The sequence below is a fragment of the Danio aesculapii genome, chromosome 19 (genome assembly GCF_903798145.1).
Source record: "Danio aesculapii chromosome 19, fDanAes4.1, whole genome shotgun sequence".
Lineage (NCBI taxonomy): Eukaryota > Metazoa > Chordata > Actinopteri > Cypriniformes > Danionidae > Danio > Danio aesculapii.
The window spans coordinates 11,746,461-11,767,155 of record NC_079453.1 but is presented as its reverse complement, the minus strand read 5'-3'; the positions used below and the strand labels follow the sequence as shown (position 1 = coordinate 11,767,155).

At 36.1% G+C, this 20,695-nt stretch overlaps 1 protein-coding gene across 1 annotated transcript; it reads left to right on the top strand.

The window, feature by feature from the left end:
* Positions 1-1,653: 1,653 nt before the first annotated feature.
* Positions 1,654-19,445, top strand: si:dkey-14o18.2 (neuronal pentraxin-1). The gene is made up of 5 exons (XM_056480121.1): positions 1,654-2,688; positions 8,538-9,144; positions 14,619-14,869; positions 16,634-16,813; positions 19,099-19,445. The coding sequence occupies exons 1-5, from the start codon at positions 1,774-1,776 to the stop codon at positions 19,306-19,308; spliced, it is 2,163 nt and encodes a 720-aa protein (XP_056336096.1). The 5' UTR covers positions 1,654-1,773; the 3' UTR covers positions 19,309-19,445.
* The last annotated feature ends 1,250 nt before the right edge of the window (positions 19,446-20,695 follow it).

Below are 20,695 nucleotides of genomic sequence, written 5' to 3'. Positions count from 1 at the left end.
TATCTATCTATCTATCTATCTATCTATCTATCTATCTATCTATCTATCTATCTATCTATCTATCTATCTATCTATCTATCTATCTATCTATCTATCTATCTATCCATCTACCTACCTACCTACCTACCTACCTACCATTCACCTATCTATCCATCTACCTACCTACCTACCTACCTACCTACCTACCTACCATTCACCTATCTATCTATCTATCTATCTATCTATCTATCTATCTATCTATCTATCTATCTATCTATCTATCTATCTATCTATCTATCTATCTATCTATCTATCTATCTATCTATCTATCTACCTACCATTCACCTATCCACCCATCTATCTATCTATCTATCTATCTATCTATCTATCTATCTATCTATCTATCTATCTATCTATCTATCTATCTATCTATCTATCTATCTATCTATCTATCTATCTATCTATCTATCTATCCATCTACCTACCTACCTACCTACCTACCATTCACCTATCTATCCATCTACCTACCTACCTACCTACCTACCTACCTACCTACCATTCACCTATCTATCTATCTATCTATCTATCTATCTATCTATCTATCTATCTATCTATCTATCTATCTATCTATCTATCTATCTATCTATCTATCTATCCATCTACCTACCTACCTACCTACCTACCTACCATTCACCTATCTATCCATCTACCTCCCTACCTACCTACCTACCTACCTACCTACCTACCTACCTACCTACCTACCTACCATTCACCTATCTATCTATCTATCTATCTATCTATCTATCTATCTATCTATCTATCTATCTATCTATCTATCTATCTATCTATCTATCTGTCTATCTGTCTGTCTGTCTGTCTGTCTGTCTGTCTGTCTGTCTGTCTATCTATCTATCTATCTATCTATCTATCTATCTATCTATCTATCTATCTGTCTGTCTGTCTCTCTGTCTGTCTGTCTGTCTGTCTGTCTGTCTATCTATCTATCTATCTCTCTATATCAGTCTTTCTGTCTGTCTGTCTGTCTGTGTAATCTTCAGTAAAATCCTCCAAAACAGTGACTCTGAAGTTCACAATGAGCAATGTCTCAGTACTTGTTTTGGTTGTAATGTGTTAGCTTCATATTGCCCCTGCTAGCAGACTATGTGCTCCCTGTAGCATTAGTTTGCCGTTCCCCTTCTTCATCCTTCATTAGCCACCTCTGGCTGCCAGCTTCCTAAATTACTTGGCAGCTCCCATTATTTTGAAAGCCATCGCTCATCATTTACATCAAGTTCTAGTAACAGTAATCTGATTACAATAGCAGAGGGGGTTTTCAGCTGTTAGCATCATTCACCTCAGGGGCTTGTCTGGCTCAACAAGGCCACACTGTTGACGGATCGACTCAGTAATTAGAACTGAGATATATGTGATCCTACTGCATGCTTGGTTTTTTATTAGAACCACAGAAAATATACCAACAAAAGTGTTTGTGTTTGGGAAATTCTGATGGAAATCTCTCTTCTAATCTGCAGGGATGAGCCAGAGGAAATGAACAAGATCCGGAAATTAAAGGATTACTCCTAACTGCCAAACACTGGAGGTCTGGTGTGCCAAAGATTTCGTAAAACTTGGGGCAAAAAAAGCAGTCAGCAGGCCTGCTCTGGATTTTGTACACCAGAATGTCAGTGATTGATGGATTTATAACCGTTGAAAGTGGATATAATCTCACATAACAAAAAGAATGCACTTTTTGGACTCTTGTTGTGGATTTCTAAATCCGTTGATCGTTCTCCCATGACCTATTTTCGTGGTGTGCATCCCACTTCTGTAAAGAAGAAAACGATCATGATAAAAAACACAAATTATGCCATCATGTCCCTGCCTTTCTCAGAACACATGAAATGGGGAGGGATTGTTCGAGGACTGTATCCACCCTCTCGCTCCATCTTTCTTCTTCTACTATTTTCCTTGCAGCTGGATGCAGTAAGTAGTGTGGCAGGTTTGGAATATGACTGGGGAACACAACCCAAGCTCGTTTGCATCCCCATCCCTGCTGATGCAGATCCTAGTTGTTTCACACCAGGTGGGGCTTCACATGGGACTTTACATGGGCCATCTTCGCATGGGCCATCCCATGGGTCTTCGCATGGGCCAAACAGCAATGGCCATGGAAATGGACATCATGGGCCAGTTAGTGGTCTGCCAAACAGCAACGGACATTTGAATGGACATCATGGGCCAGTTAGTGGTCTGCCAAACAGCAATGGACATGGGAATAGCCATGGGAATGGACATCATGGGCCAGTTAGTGGTCTGCCAAGTAGTCACAGCAGTAGTAGTAGCCGACATGGCATATCCGATGAGGCCAAAGCCACTATCCTTCACCTGAGGGAGAGCCTTGTGCGACAGAAGGAGACCATCTTGGACCAGCGGGAGACCATTCGGGAGCTGACAGCAAAACTGACTCTCTGCGAGAGCTTTGGGAGAGGACATCATGACGACAACCATCATGGCCCTTCACATCACGGCTCCCAGCATTCCTCACAACACTACGACAGCCACCATGCTGACCCACACTACCCTTTAAACGGGCATCGCAGTGACCATCAAAGAGGCAAATCTCCATATCTAGGCAAACATGGGGGATTCTCTCCAGAGCAGACTGGAAAGACACTGCAGGCCCTGAAGGAGAGGCTGGAGAATCTGCAGGTGGGAAGATTTGCTTGATTGACACATATATGCATGCTATCATTCAAAAGCTTGGAGCCAGTGAGATTTTTTTACTTTGAATTGTCTAAAGCCCAATTTATACTACTGCATTGAGTAATAGCTGTATACCACAGTGCATCCCTTGCTTGTAAACGACTCAACAGTGAGCATTTTTACTTCTGGTTACAGTTTGTGTTGCCCTGCAATGACAATTTTGAAACTTTGGTAGTCCAAGGGGTTTCCATGTTCCACTTTGTCGAGTGCCTTTGCCAGTGTGTTGAGTTTACAGTGAAATATAGTGCAATGCGATGTAGCAGTAGTTCAAACTCACACTCGTTCAAGGAATAGTGAACGTTGTACATCTTTAATTATTAATCATAATTAACCATAATATGTTAAACACTCGTGCCACCAGCGTCGCTCTGCTCCCACGACTCTTCATCCCACTTACATCTCAACATGTAGTTATATTTTTTGAGAGGTGTGTGTCAGGGTCCATGTCAGGGTATGGCAAAGGGTATGCAACTGTACTGCACACTGTACACTTGATGCCGAAGTATAAATTGGCCTTAAAACTGTTGAAAGTAAGTTAAATAAGTTAATTGTTGAAATAAGTCAACAACATTTTTGTGAATATACAGTATTATGATACTTTGATAAATAAAAGCATACTATTTATTTTATATAGAAATAATTATAAAGATAGATTTTTCTTTTCATTTATTTAAAGTCTCTTTATTTAAATGAATGCATCCTAGCAAAATGAAAAAAGTTGAATAAAATGAATGAATAAATGTACAGAATGAATGTGCAACCGCAAATCAGAAAAAGGTGTGACAGTATGGAAAATGCAAAAAAAAGAAAGTAGTAATTTCTAAAATTACTTTGACTTGTATTTCATTGTAGGCAATTCAACAAACATTTAATGTGTTCCTCATAATTTTTATTGTTTTGTTTTTTGTTTGTTTTTCAAAATAAACATGTATTCCAATTTTGGTTCTTGCAACACATTTAAAAAAAAAAGGTGGGAAAAGAGAAATTTGGGGCTAGTAATTAGGTAAATTTGTTAAATAATGATGTGATTTAAAACTGGTGATGTCAACAGATGATTGTACAGTAATTATGATTTGGTACAAAAGCAGCATCCAAGAAAGGGTCTAGTTCTTTAGGAGCAAAGATGGGCTAGGATTGCCAGTTTGCCAATAAATACATGAGAAAAGGATTGAAATGTTTAAAAACAATGTTCCTTTAAATAAGAATGGAAGACATTTGGATATTTTTTATCCTCAACAGTACATAACATAATTAAAAGATTCAAAGAATCTGAAAGATTTTCAATGCGTAAAGAACAAGAGCGCAAGCCAAAGCTGAGCTACCATCATCTTTGATTCCTTAGACGGCACTACACTCATCGTCATTCATCTATAAGCAATATTACCACATGGGCTCAGGACTACTTTGACAAACCTTTGTCAAGTTCCACAATATGTAGTTACAGCCACAAATGCCAGTTAAAACTGTACTATGTTAAAGGGAAGCCCTATGTTAACAGTGTCCAGAACCTTTTCTGGGCTCTGATGCATCTGGGATGGACCATCACACAGTGGAGACGTGTACTGTGGTCAGATAAATCAGTATTTTAGGTATTATTTGGGAGAAATGGACACCATGTGCTCCGGACCAAAGAAGAAAAGGATCATCCAGACTGTTACCAACAACAAATCCAAAAACAGGGTCTATCATGATTTTGGGCTGTGTCAGTGCCCTTGGCAAAAGGTAACTTGCACTTCTGTGATGGCACTATTAATGCTGAAAAATACATCAACATTTTGGAGCACAATGTGCTGCATTCTTTTCCAGGGACACCCATGCATATTTCAACAAAACAATGCAAAACAACATTCTGCACACATTACAAAGTTCCGGCTGTGGAGCTGCTTGACTGGCATGCCCACAGTCCCGACTTGTCTCTAATAGAGAATATGTGGTGCACCTTAAGACTTGTTTGCAGGCAGAATGGGACAAAATGACACCTGAAACACTTCATTACTTGGTGTCTTCAGCCCCTAAATATCTTTTAAGTATTGTGAAAAGGAATGGCTACATTACAAAGAGGTAAATGCTTCATTGTTGCAACTTCTTTTAAAATGAGTTGCAAGAACCAAAATTGGAATACGTACTTGTTAAAAAAAAAAAAAAAAAAAAACCTGAGGAACACTTTAAATAATGTGCTGTTGTATTATCTACAATGAATACAAGTCAAAGTAAATTTGACCTTCTTTCTTTTTTATTTGCGTTTTCCATACTGTCCCAACTTTCTGATTTGGGGTTGTAATACTTTCTAAATAGTTGCTAATAATTTCTAAACCAAACCTTTGAATGGAATAGGTGCATTGATGTATTGTGTATGACATGTCAATATGTCATGGCAACCATGTTTCAACTTATTTTTTTGAATAATATGAGATTCAACTTGAATCAGAAACTACTTGTACGGTTTATGTAATTCAATTTAAATGCTTAAGCAAGCAACAATTTGTATATAGTTTGTTCTTTAACAATCATGGAAATCATGGAATTATTAATTCCCATTATTGATAATGATGCCTCACTGAGAACTGAAAACTACAGTTGAAAATTCATATTTCCAGTTTACAACTGCATAGATTTCTATCCTCCATGATGTCACAGACTGATTTGTATTCAGGACGTCTCAGCATGACATAAGCTCTGCTCTGGTTCTTTAAAGTACACTTCATTGGCTACCCATGCCAACAACAGATCATTGATGAATACAGTCTCCCATTTACATACCTTAGCAGGAATTAGCTTTTTTAATTAACCAGAATCCTACCTTTCAGTGAACTCATACAATGAAATGGTAGAAAAGCATAGAAACTGCATTGAAATAACCATATTGTTGCAATGCACTTGGGTTGAAAATGTTATAATGTTAAAGCACTGACATGCTAGCAAACACCCATAATTTGACTGATCTGACTTGCGCTATTATATTGCTCTTCATTTGTAATTAACTTCTGTACTTTAGAATGCAAACAAATATTGCATCTGTCCCCCAAAGTGACTTCCACAGCATTTGAAGCTTTATTAGAAGTGTTGTTGTGGTGGAGAGGAAGTGCGCAGTCTGCACACACAGCACGCAGGTGACGGTGCTCTGCAATGTGCGAGTTACTGCCATCGCCAATTAGCCCCATCTGCCTTGATGAGCTATTAAGCGCAGAATGCTGTGGTGCTGAGTAAAGCTGGATTTACTCTGACTAATCAGAGGAAGGAGGCTGAGCTTGTGATATCATAACACTTATTTGTACACAAGTCTACATTCTAAAAATACTCTGGGTTGCCATAATCCAACACTGGGTCAAATATGGACAAAGTTAAAGTTGGGTTAAATTTTTCAATTGTATTTAAATTACTCTTGCTGGGGTTGTTCATATCTGACCCTGTGTTTGGTCACAACAACCCAGCATTTTTTGTGTGTAATCAGGGTGTCCACTGGGTCTTAAAAAGTCTTAAATTCACTGAAATAGTGTGATGTAGGTCTTAAATCATTTTAAACAGGTCTTAATTTTTCTATGTCCAAGTCAATTTAGCCAATTAGGCAGACACCCAGTCACCAATAATCCATCCCAGAACTTATATTTAAGTTTCACGAGTTCACACTTGCAATCGTTTAAGAATATGGCGTATTTGGCGTGCTGTCCGGGGAGAGGGCTCTGAGCTCGGGGAGACACCCCAACTCGTTATTCCCCTTATCAGGAAACAGAGAGGAGTTGGGATTCGAGCGAAGTATCTAGCCCGGCCCCAGAACGCTCCCCCCAGGAATGTAATACTTAAGAGGTGAGGTGTCGGGGTGGTGGAGGGATGCTAAAGTCGTGAGATGCTGCAGGTAAGACAGCTTTGGTATATATATAGGGGTTTGGTCAAGAACTGATTGGATAATGTAATAAATGTCAATGACGTATTTGATACTGAAACTTCTGAGCGTGCTCCTCCCGAAATTTGTTTACGAAACATTACTTATTGCAAAGAGATACAATTCACAACAGCTGTTAGACATTTTTACAGCAAATTCTCTAAATTAAAAACCCTAATCAGGTCCAAAATTTCATTCATAATGGTCTTAAAAGGGTCTTAAGTCTTAAATTTGAAAACCTGCAGGGCTCGAGGATCTTATGAGCTCAGGGCTCTCTCCTGGGACAGCATGCCAAACATGCTTTATAATCAGTGATCAAGTGTGAACTCTTGAAATGATTATTAATTCAATATTCAGCATTAATTATTATAATCCTACATTAGGGTCAGTGCTTAATTTGTAAATGAATAATTTCCAAAACAAAACCAGGAAATAAAAGTTACCATGAGCGATGTCCACCACATAATTTCAGTTTTCCCGGAACATGATGTTACTAAGTGGTTAATACAAAAAAATGATCACATTTCTGAACGGTCTTTAATTATTTTGTGCAATATAACGTTATGCATTAACAATGGGTAAAAAAACGAACAAACATGTAGCTACAAACATAAATCATATGAAACATCAATATACAGTTTACTAACACCACTGACATTCAGTTTACTATTATGTGCTAAGCGAAAAGGACTCCCTCAGTTCAATCTTCAAGAAGAGCCCACAGTTACCTCTTCCATCATGTTTTCTGGCTGACTTGAGATCGCTTTACTTTTGTCTCCTGCTATCTTGATCCAGAGGTGTAGTTTCATCTTCTCTATATCGGGCTCATTATCAGATTTACTCGTGGTTTTAAAAAAATAATATATGCTTGACTGCCTATGGCATTTTGAAAATACAAATATTATTTAGGTAGACCACTATGCCAACATTTGTTTTCGCTGCTCACTGCGTGCAAAACAATAATCACTAAACAATGAGAAAGATTGTAAATGTAAGAAAGCTGATTGGTCGAAAGTAACTACCTTTATGTGTGTGCGCGCTCACGGTTCCCACCGTCTCTCTCTCTCTCACACACACACACACACATGCAGGTATTCCCCACGCAAAAGTTAATGCTGTTATCAATAAGATAAATTCTAGAATGCAAAACACGACATTTCCTGGAACAGGATCCAGCAAGATCCGGCTCAAATTAAGCACTGATTATGGTTGGTCTGTTTTTGAAATAATTTAGTGCTTTGTTTTTGTTTGCTATCTTTATGTTGCCAAATATTGGTCATATTCTGTCAGACTTTTAATATTTTATGATGACTCTGACAGTGCGCAATGTCTCTGTTTGGATTTTAGAGTCCATGACTGGAAGTTCATTGATTTAAAAAAATACGTTTCCCGCATTCTATAACCCCTAAGTAATACCGCGCACTCAAAAAAAAGATGTTTGATTTAAACTGCTTAATTAAAAATTAGCTGAATCAACACAATTTTGGGGTTTTTTTTTGTGAACAACTTAATTGTTTTATGTTCAATCCACTTAAATTTGTAAAAACAATTAAGTTAATTTAATCAACTTTTGTTGGGACAACATGAAGGAATTTTGTGGAACCCAGCATTTTTTTTATAGTGTGTGTAGCTTTTTTTTTTTTTTTAACTCTTAATAAAAATGCAAAAAGGAATTTAACATTTATTTTATTTACTTATTTATTTATTTTTATTTTATTTTATTTACTTATTTATTTAATTATTATTTTTTATTTATTTAACTTTTTTATTTATTCATTTATTTTATTTTATTTATTTACATTTTTTTTACTTATTTATTTTTATTTTATTTATTTATTTATTTATTCATTATTTTGTTTTATGCTTAACTAAACAAACCATACTTTATCTTTGTTTACTGTCTTCATTTTTGTAGGCGAGAAATTCCTCCAGTTCTTACTCGAGTTCATTGCGAGACCTCCTGCAACGCAAAATCAACACACTGGAAGAACAGCTTCATCATCATTACGACAGTCACTACGGTCACTATGATCACCACGACCATGATTACCACCATACTGACCACCCTAGTAACCACCATGATGACAATCACGATAACCATGACAACCATCATGACGACCATCACTCCAACCGCCATCGTAACCACCATTACAGTTATCACTACGACCATCACGGCGACCACCATGATGACCACCACGACGACCACCATGATGACCACCATGACGATCACCATGATGATCACCACGACAATCATCACAACGGCCATGACAACCATCAAGACAGCCACCCTAACAACAACCACCATGACGATCATCATGATGATGGCCATCATGGCAATGGTCACCACGACGATGACCATTATGGCAATGGCCACCATGATGATGGACACCATGGAAATGATGATAATGTCCATCATCCACCAACCTCTTTCAAGCCACCAGGGTCAAGATCTCCTGTCCGCGGAGCCATCAATAAGCTAGACGCAGTGTTGAGCAACATTCACCACAAACCTCCTGATGCAGGTGACGTGTCCTGAGAATAGCACAAAACAGAGCTGAATAAACTCTAGAGATGAACGTGATAGAGTAGTAGGATTAGTGAAAGAGTGTTTTCCACCTGCTTTATTTAGTTCAGTTGAATTATCAGTTGAATTGCACTAGAGTTAGTTTTTCCTCTTGGTGCTGAAATATCTGCTGAGAGATATGGACCTAAAAAAGTGGTGGACCAAAAAAGCTTACCGAGACCTCCTTGAAGGGGTAGTCTTAATACACTTTAAAATTAACCCTGGAGTGTTTTTTTTTTTTTTTTTTTTGTGGTGAGAACATGATACGAACCGCTAAAAATTACTGCCTCTTTTTGGACTAATCCAGCCACCGTACTCCGATGCCCCGTCCCATCTTTTGTTGTGTTGACAGAGCTTTACCAACCATTTTTAACAGAGAGGGAGAGGGGGAAAACATTATTTGATGGATCGTTGGTAATATTTCCAGAAGATGACCAAGTCGCAGTTTAGCTAAATTAATTCACGCCTTTTCCTGAAGTGACTTGCGATGCGCCTTCGCCATTTGCAATGCACTGAAACATTGTTTTCCACCACAGCCGCGCTTCATTTTCGGAATGTATAGTTTGTCTAACGTGATGTACCTCTATAGTAAAAAGCAACATTTTGTGTCTGCCAGTTTGTTTACTTGTAGGAGTTCCATTGGCATTTTCCTGCATGTTAATTCTGACCAATCGAAAAGCTTTAGGAAGTTTAGGAAGTACGTTCAATAACATCTGGCCAATGAACGTTGTGGATTTTGTCACATGACTGCATTTTGGTTCTTTTCAACTGGTTCGGACCAAAGCAATCAAAAGCAACGCTTCCAGCCACCTATTTTTATGCACATTTTGGATATGCGCATAAAAAACGGTTGATGGAAATGCAAAGATGTGCATAAATTTTGAAAATGCGCATAAAAACACATATGTGAATAACTGAGTAGGATAAAAAATTTTATTCGATAAGAAAAGATGAGCATAAACTACAATGGAAACACTTTTACCAAACAAATTGCAGTAATCCGCATTAAAAAAAGTCATGTGATTTGGTTATAAGAGCTCATGTGATGATAAAAATGTCTGTAAATGGACAAACCAGCAGGCTGAGCACACTGTAAAACATCTGAAATGTTGTTTTGGTCATTCTAAAATGCCATAACCATTTCAGCATTAGTGCTATTATATTATTAATTACCTCCAGAATCAAGAGTGTCTCAAACACCAAAGCACGTTCACTGCGTGTCAGGATTGTCTTCTGAGGGACAAGTCATTTATTAAATGAAGAAAAGATTCACACAGCATCTCTTATCGCAGCAAATTCCGTTTTTACCTTTGATTTTTGGTGCCAGTTAATCAGAAAGTGACGATTTTGTTCGATGTGACTCCTTGGATGGAAAAACTGCTTTATTTGCACATCTTTTATGCGATAATCCAGATTTGTGCATAAATTTAATTGCCATTTTTGGATGGAAACATAGCTAGTGTGGTGTAAAAGGACCCAAAAACGACAGAAAAATGCAACAATGTATCATTTGTTGCCCTTGCTCCGGACCAAGTGAACCGAACCACAGATGTGAAAGCACCCTAAGTGCTAATTTTTTATTTAATCTGTTTAATAAATTAAATAAAGTGTGTTTGCTACAGTATTTAATTTGAAATCATAGAAATGGGCAACACTTTTGTTATTAAATAAGTATTTTTTACTAATTATTTATTGCAATTAATAAATAAATTATGAAATAATAATCACAGTTATAATAAACAATTATGAACAAATAATTATAACAAATAATAAATTATTAAAATAGTGTACATTTTTAGGAAAAAAAGAGAATAATTATCCTTAAAGAAACCTAACTCTCAACTTTAAGAACTTTTTTGGGAAGTTCATAATTTGTAGGCAGTTCATAATTTGTAAATTGTGAGTTCTCATGATAACAGATCCAGCATGTTAATACCAGAGGAGGGAGAGGTGAAAGTAAATATCGGTGGTGGTGGGGGTGTTTGTCGCGAACGAAAGTGAAGACCGGGGGGTTAGGATGTTGGGTATGGTCAGGGGGTGGTTGTCGCGGACAAAAGTGAAAAGCGGGGAATGGGGAAGAAAGTGAAGTGAAAATGAGGTGCCGGATCAAATTTCAGAGGTGTTCCAGCTCATCTTACAACTTTCATTGAGTTAAACATAAGGCAGCATGGTGGCTCAGTGGTTAGCACTGTTGCCTCACAGAAAGAAGGTCACTGGTTCGAGTTCAGACTGGGCCAGTTGGCATTTCTGTGGTTCTCTCCATCTTGGTGTGGGTTTTCTTTGGGTGCTCCGGTTTCCCCCACAGTCCAAAGACATGCAGTATAAGTGAATTGCCTAAACCTAAAAAGACTGTAGTGTATGAGTGTGTGTGGATGAGAGAGTGTATGGGTGTTTCCCTGTACTGGGTTGCGGCTGGAAGGGCATCCGCTGCGTAAAACATATGCCAGAATAGTTGGTGGTTCATTCAACTCTGGCGGCCTCTGATAAATAAGGGACTAAGCTAAAGGAAAATAAATGAATGAACTATCACAATTATAACAAATAATTCTAAACAAATATAAACAAATAATTCTTACACATAATCAATTAATTATCTAAATAGTGTAACTTTTAGGATAAAAAGAGAATAATAATAACAACTTTTACCGTTTTTTTTGTCAAATTTTTGAATTTATTCAGCTGTACTCTGGGTCTAGCGGGGAGAAGCGTCTGGTGCATGCAGAGTTTACATGCATGCTGAGACATGCACATTCTGACATGCATGCTTTTAATGAGCACACCTAACCCCACTCCTAACCCTACCCCTCTCTATTGATTTGCATGTGTCTAAGAGTGCATGTGCAAGTCTGCAGTCATAAACTATAGCTAATGGGAGCACTTTTAGCTTAGCTTAGCATAAAACATTAAATCAGATTAGACCATTATAATCTTGCTCAAAAATTTAAAAAAGTAACATTTAAAGCTCAACTATTCAGTAATCCAGGAAATTTGCTGCCGTACCTTTGCTGGAGCAGACGAAATGATATTACGCAACCCCTGAAAATAGTCCCCAGCTACGTAACTAACTCTGGTTATTATGCCAGAATAAGAGTTTAGTTCTTAACCATATTGCCCTAAAATATCAACTTTTTATTTTCTGTCTGTATTAGTACATGATGAAAGTACAAAAAATTCAAGGAAAGAAAATTATAAATAATAAATAGGAAAACTATTATTTTAGATTTTTTTTTTTTTGACTGAGATGCTAATATATATGCTAATAGTAGTTTGATTCAATGATCTATGCTAAATTACAGTAAAATTGCTCCAGCCAGACCCAGAGATCTGCTGAATATTTTAAAAAACAGTAACTGTAGGAAAGTAGTAAGATGATTTTATGTTAAAGAAAAAACATTTTAGGGTAGAATTACTCTATAGAACAATACAGTAAAAAATCTCTCCTATTGGTGTTTTCCATTTATTTACTTTCGAAATGTATTACTGCATGTGACCTTGATCTTGACCTTGGAGCTCAAAATTTAACTCAGTTTTAACAGTAAACAGTGAAATGTGAATTTTATTGAATCACCATACTTTAATACTTGCATGGCCAACACAGAGAAGAGTTGTTTTAAATAACTAAGGACAAAAGTCAATAAATAATCACCTTGTTAAACTTTTTAACATCAAAAGTCATCAAAGCAGAGATCAAGGTCCCGTAATGTTATTCAGAAGTGTGAATAAATGAAAAACATCCATAGAAGCTACAGGCAACTTTTAATTAGCTGATATTTTCTCTTCAAATCATTTAATCACAATGAACTTGTCACAAAACCGTTTGACTTTCATCTGTTGAACACAAAAGAAGATATGGTAACACTTAATAATAACTACACACTATAAATCATTTATTAAGCATTAGCAAATAGTTAATTCATTATCTGTTAAGCATTAACTCTACATTAATAAGCGTTAGTAAGCAGTTTATAACTGCAGCTACAAATGCTGTATTCTTGACTTACAAACATATTTATAATGTGCTTAATAATTGTATTTTCATACTTTGTTAATGATTTATTTTTATCACTAAATTAAGTATTGCATTATTTACAAATCATTTATATTTAAAAGTAGTTGAGGGTTTTTAGGATCATTCAAAATGAGTTAGTAAATGATTACTAAACTATTGAAATCAACATTTATATGTCTTATTATTCAGGCACATAATAATAGTTAACTAATATGTTAATAAATGCTTGATTAACTCAACTTCATCTAGTTTTGTGACCTAATCTAAAGTGAGGACTATTTATGCTTTATTAGTCCCTTATAAATGACAAATAAAGGCTCAATTAAATTCTAAACAGGAAAAATGATATTATTCATTCCTTTTCATTTAAAGATACACAAATAAAACTGTATTTCAAATTAAAACTAAATCTTTTCAACCTTATCTAAAATAAAATTACTGTACAGTTCAAACATTGCATATTATTATATTATTAAATGATTATATTGTTGTTGTTTTATCCAGTTTTATGTCGTATTTTGACACTCCTGTTATTTGACAATGTTTAAACTTTACAGTAATTTTACTTTTTAGATAAGATTGCAAAGATTATTGTTCATTTCATAGAGCCTTTAATTGCCAATTATAAGGGATTTATAAAGCATAAATAGTCCTCACTTTAGATTAGGTCACAAAATTGCATGAAGTTGAGTTAATAAAGCATTTATTAACATATTAGTTAACTATTAGTATATGCCTGAATAATAAGATATGTAAATGTTGATTTCAATAGTTTATTAATCATTTACTAACTCATTCTGAATTATCCTAAAAACCCTCAACTACTCTTAAATACAACTGGTTTGTAAATAATGCAATACTTAATTTAGTAATGAAAAATAAATCATTAACTAAGTATGAAAATACAATTATTAAGCACATTATATAGGTGCTTATAAGTCAAGAATACAGCATTTGTAGCTGCAGTTATAAACTGCTTACTAACGTTTATTAATGTAGACTTAATGCTTAACAAATAATGAATTCACTAGATGCTAATGCTTAGTAAATTATTTATAGTGTGTAGTTATTATAAAGTGTTACCGAAGATATTTAGAAAAATGCCTGAAAACGGTAACCATTGACTTTAATACATTTTTTTCCTCCTACGAATGTAAATTGATTTCCAGCTTTCTTCAAAATGTAATCTTTTGTGTTCAACAGAAAAAAGAAATCCATAAAGGTTTGGAATGACTTGAGGGTGGGTAAATAGAGAGCAAATAATTATTTTCCTTTCCTTTAAGTCCAAGTACTGCAAAATTGAGTTAAACAGTCTTCTTACAGGAGATCTGAGTCTTTTTTTTATTTTTCAAAAGAGCTTATTGTGAAATGCAGAAGAGAAATAATATCCGGTTTCACCCTTCCTCATTTTCCACATCTAACAGGATCAAACAAGAAGCCCAAGAATCCTGACGCTTTTCAGATTGGCTTCCCGATGCGCACCAACTACATGTACGGGCGAATCAAGCGCACCCTTCTGAGCGAGATCTTTGCCCTCACTGTCTGTCTTTGGTTGAAAGGAGGCTCAGGTCCTGGCCTCGGAACCCCCTTCTCCTACTCTGTCCCGGGACAAGCCAACGAGCTCGTCCTCATTGAGTGGGGCAACAATCCCATGGAGCTGCTGGTAAACGACAAGGTAAAGAATCAGTGATTACATAATGAAAGATCCATGCCCTAGATTCAGTGTACCGGGGTTGTACAGTATACAGTAGCTTAGAAGTGGATTTAAAAGGATACAATGAAGCATGTCACAACACCAAACGAAATAACTGTGATTTTCTTAATTAATAGTGAAATGTTGGGTCTTGTTGTTAGAAAATAGGGTCAACAGACGTACTTACCCTGCTGATGCCCTTGTCCTGTCCTTGCAACAGTCTGCAAAGCTGTCTCTTCCTCTTGGCTTCCCAGCCAATTGCATCATCTTGTCTAATTAGTTAATGGCTTATCTGTGGTTGACGTGTGAATACATTCTACTGTTTTTTTTTAACTGAAATAAGACAGACCTCCTCTCTGATGGACTGTTTACAGGCTGTTTACATGCTGACATACTGAAGTCTAAAGATTCTATCAACAAATACTACACTCAGAAAATAGATACATGGTGATACAAATAATGTTCCTTAAGGAACAGTTTTGTACCATTGTAAAAGTTGTACCTTATATGGTACAGAAAAGACCTCTTATGATACGGTTCTGTACCTTTTATGGTACAGTATTGTTTTGTATTGTATACACAATTGTTCTTATAAAAAGGTACAAAAGTGTTGGACAGCTCCTTCTTTATTACGTGATTTTATGGATAATTTCCATATTAAAACAAGAATCATCATTTTAAAAAACATTTCTTAAACATTAATTATTAAGTTCTACAATACAAAACAACTAGTAAAACAAAACTATAGGTATTGTAAACTAAACATTAAAGGCATTTTTAGCAAACATTTGGTAAGCATTTTCTGATAAATACGTTATCATTTTTGATATCCACACCTTTTGCCGTTTGCTTTCCACTACGCACATGAGCTGGCAAAAGTCCTGCATATGCAAAGTGTTCATGCAGACATTTTAGTATTGTAAAACTCATCAAACAGTGTGCAAATCTTGTTACAATACTTTTGCATAATTCTATTTCTATTTCAATATTAAGTAAATTAAATGAACTTTTAAGTGATTACAAAGTTATTGTGTGAAAATTGGAGGGAAAAAAAATGCTTTATATTGTACATGGGAGAATGTATTTCACATTTTTGTGAAAAGTGTTGTGAAATGTTTAGCAAAAAATAGATGTTTTGATTTATGTTAAAGTAATTTTTATTCTTTATTGTAAATAAAGGTGCATTTACACAAAAAGAAACAATTGGTACAGAAATTACCAATGAATGACAATTCAAAATGGCAAACGAGCGAAAATTGGATGTCGTTTTTGTCATCATTGGTCTGAATATGACAAACCATTGCAGATATATAGCAAGCCCTTTTTTAAATATGTTTTCATGTTCGTTGAGAATGGATGGATCTGACAAAAAGGTTTTTTTACATCATAGAAAGCAAACGATCTTGATTTATAGCCCGTCCAGTTTAGAGGTTACTGCCATAAACATAAATACAAATTTGGACAAGTGGCGGCGCTAGAGAGTTAGACACTCCATATTTGCAGTGGCTAATGTTCAGACTGTCCTCTATTTGTGTGGCAAATTTCATAACTTACCTGCAAGTGTTTCCATGGGCTGCCATAGTGGAAGTAAACTAACCCTTGGTGCTTGGATGCTAATTAACTTTTAAAATATATGCAAAACAGATATTTTGAAGCAAAGTGTGTATGACAGAATTAAATACATGACTATGATTACCAAACAGTTACTGTAAAGTAAAAAAATTTATTGTTTTTGCTCTCTTGCAGGCAGTCACTCTTCCTCTTTCTCTGACCGATGGGAAGTGGCACCATCTCTGTGTAACATGGTCCACACGTGATGGCATGTGGGAGGCTTATCAAGATGGTGTGAAAAGGGGCACTGGAGAGAATCTGTCACCCTGGCATCCCATTAAACCAGGAGGAGTCTTCATCCTCGGCCAGGAGCAGGTATGGTCTTACTGAATCAAACTTTAAGCTTACTGCATAAGCATATATTCAGTTCATCTTTATTTCTATAGCGCTTTTACAATGTAGATTGTGTCAAAGCAGATTAACATTGAAGTTCTAGTAAATTGAATTGTGTCAGTCCAGTTTTTAGAGTTGAAGTTCAGTTTAGTTCAGTTCGTTGTAGTTTAGATTTCACTGCTGAAAGTCCAAGTACTGAAGTCGCGACAGTGGCAATAAACAAACTTCACCAATTGACCAAAGTGAAGGAAAAAAACTCGAGAGAAACCAGGCTTAGTTGGGCACGACCATTTCTCCTATATACTATATATACAGTTCTGCTCAGCATAAAAAAAATTCACTTTTTTCCCAATTATTTCCCAGTGCTGAGCTGAGGCTGGAAAGGCATCCGCTGCGTAAAACATATGCCAGAGTAGTTGGCGGTTCATTCTGCTATGGCGACCCCTGATAAATCAGGGACTGAGCTGAAGAAAAATAAATAAATAAATGATTTTTTGGTTTAAGAGGATGATTATGATTCTAAATGAACAACTGCTAATAATTTAATGTCATTTACTTGATATTTTGACTAAATGTTAATTTCGGCAGTCAAAAATGGACTAAGTAAATCCAAATGATGGATTTAAAATAATGAGTTTAAATGAATGATTCAGAGACTTCATGTATCAGCATTTTCGAACAAATCTCTTGAAAGATTGATTCAATGACAAATTTATTCCAAAAATGTGCCATTTTTTAAATGTGTCAATGTACCAAACAAATAAAAAAAATATTATTTAATTGTTTTAGAGTTTGCACTACCATTAAATAGATAATTCTGTCAATAATTACTCACCCTCATGTTTTTCTAACCCCCGGAGACTTTTTAATTTTACTTTAAAACACAAATGAACAGATTTAGATCAAATCCGAGAGCTCCCTCTTCCTCCATAGACAGCAATGGTCCAGACTGTACTAAAAACCATAGTTAAAACACCCTCTATCCTGACACTAAACTATCCTGAAACTATTAAATAAAGTCATGATATTAGTTTTATGCACACATAAAAGTATTCTTGTAGCTATATAATATTCTGCTTGCACCACTGAAGGTCTATTTTGGGGATTTTTTTGTATTTTTATGGACTTTGAATGAGCCGGAATCATTGCTGTCTGTAAAGGATGAAGAAGCTCTCCAATTTCATATAAAAATTCTCACTTGTTATAAAAAAAAACACGGGGCTGAGTAATTAATAACAGAATTGTAATTTTTAGGGTGAACTAGTTCTTCACTACCTGACAAAAGTCTTGTCGTCGAATAACTTGTCTTCTAGTGGATCATTTGGAAAAGTGGCAGAAGGTTTTTCCAATGAATCATCTGTTAAACTGCATCCCAATCATCACAAATACTGCAGAAAACCTACCGGAACCCGCATGGAGCCAAAATTTTCACTGAAATCAGTCAAGCTTGTTGAAGGAAAAATCATGGTTTGGAGTTACATTTAGTATGGGGGTGTGCGAGAGATCTGCAGAGTGGATGGCAACATCAACAGCCTGAGGTATCAAGACATTTGTGCTGCCCATTACATTACAAACCACAGGAGAGGGCAAATTCTTCAGCAGGATAGCGCTCCTTCTCATACTTCTCAACATCAATGCCCCTGAAAGCAAAGAAGGACCAGGTGTTCCAGGATTGGCCAACCTAGTCACTAGCTATAAACATTGTTGAGCATGTCTGGGGTAAGATAAAGGAGGCATAAAAGATGAATCCAAAGTATCTTGATGAACTCTGGGAGTCCTGCAAGAACGCTTTCTTTGCCATTCCAGATGACAATGAGTCATTGCAGAGATGTATGGATGCAGTCCTCCAAGCTCATGGGAGTCATTCACAATATTAACTCTTTTTCCTCTGCACCATGACTTTATATTCTATACTGTACATTATTTCTGTTAAGTGACAAGACTTTTGTCTAAGCAAAGTCAGACCTTACTGTCCTAATTAAATAATAAAAAATCAAGATCATGATCATATTTTATTTTGGTAAAATAAGCGTAATCTAGAGGCATTTGCCTTTCATATGAACCACTTCTGACAACAAATGATCAACTAGAAGTTGAGTTATTATTTGCTGTTCCTAAAAATTGGATAGGCGACAAGACTTTTGTCAGGTAGTGTATGTTAATTGTTAGCCTAGACTTCAGTGTTCAGCCTTCAGACATGGTCAGATTAGCATCAGTTTGGAATAAGTCTTCATGGATATTTTAATCATTGATCTTCTTGTATTCAGGACACTCTGGGCGGACGTTTTGACGCAACACAGTCTTTTGTGGGTGAGATGTCAGATCTGCAGCTGTGGTCACGCGTTCTCACATCTACCGAGATCTACAACCAAGCATCCTGCTCCAGCCACCTCACTGGAGACGTCATCACCTGGAGTGAGTCTATGGTGGAACTTCATGGTGGAGTCACCAAGTATCCATTCGACCCTTGTCATTAAGGATCAAAAATAGTAGGAAATGATGAATCCAAATGGGAAAGCTGAACAGGAAGACACATAGGCCATGAGCCTTTTACTAAGGACTTTATTAGCTTAAGTGTCTATGAATTGCAAACAGCATATCAATAAGCACTTAGGATGTCAACAGACTGGTTGAACTCCATTCCGTGCTTTTGTTTTTGATAATTCCAGACACTGATGAAAGAAAAAAAACTCCATAACAACAGTTGATTACAGTTGTTCCATTAAAAGGAGGTGTGGAGTGTTTTTATATTTCTGCAAACATATATTTTTCCTTTGGTTTATTTGACCACTTTGTTTCACTCTATGCAGGATGGGGGCCACATTGAGTTTTAAAGGCTTATATTTATGCCAGAATTGTTGTGGTTTTTCTAAACAAAGTCTGTAACCACTATAAAAGACACGAGTCCCAATAATTATAAACAGCCAAAGCCCGTCCTCCAAATATTCAATATTAGTAAAAGTTTGTCTGTTGGTCTCCGATGTCAAAAGGATTGAGATGGCCAATCAGATCTAAGACAGTGAATCTGCTTATGGATAGCAAACATAAATTCAACACAACACTTCAGTGTTTAAAGTCATCATGAATGAAAGTTAAGATTGTTCTTTTTTCCTCTGTTGTGACGTACATCGGGTTAAAATGGTCCTGAAATATGAAAAAATGTAGGACGGTGCAGGATTTAATCCTTTGGGAACAAATTGGATTGTTGGAAGATAGGTGTTGCTAAAAAAAGAATATGGACGAATGGATGAAGGCAGAGCAGAAAGGAGATGCCCAGATAGCCCCATCCTAAAGGCATTCCATGTGACCAGAAGTGAAAAAAAGTTGTTTTAAGGGGGAGCGAAGGTTTTGTTATTTGATAAAAGATTATAAGGCAAATTAATTTTTACAAAATAATTAAGTGCACAGATACACTGTCATAACAAGCACTACACTGTTAACAATTTCCTGTAAAATCTACAAGCACTTGAAGCAGTTCGCCAGTAACTTACTGTAAATCAATTACAGCAAAAATACTGTATTTACATTTACAGCACCATTTAATTTGCTGTAAATGTTTTTATGGAAAATTGTATGTATATCCTTACTGTAAAATATACAGTAATTTTCACAATGCAACTTTAAAATACAGCAACATACTGCATAACTGCCCTACGGTTAAACAGTTCAGGGAACACTTTATTTTGATGGTCCATTTGAGTATTAGTAGACTGTCTGCTTAATATCTCCTGATACTGCTCCTTCAACAGCATTTAGCTGACTATAAGAAACTTTGCAAGTACATGGCAACTTACACTAACCCTAACCCCAACCCTAACCCCAACCTAACAGTCTACTTATAATCGAATGAGAATTAGTTGGCAT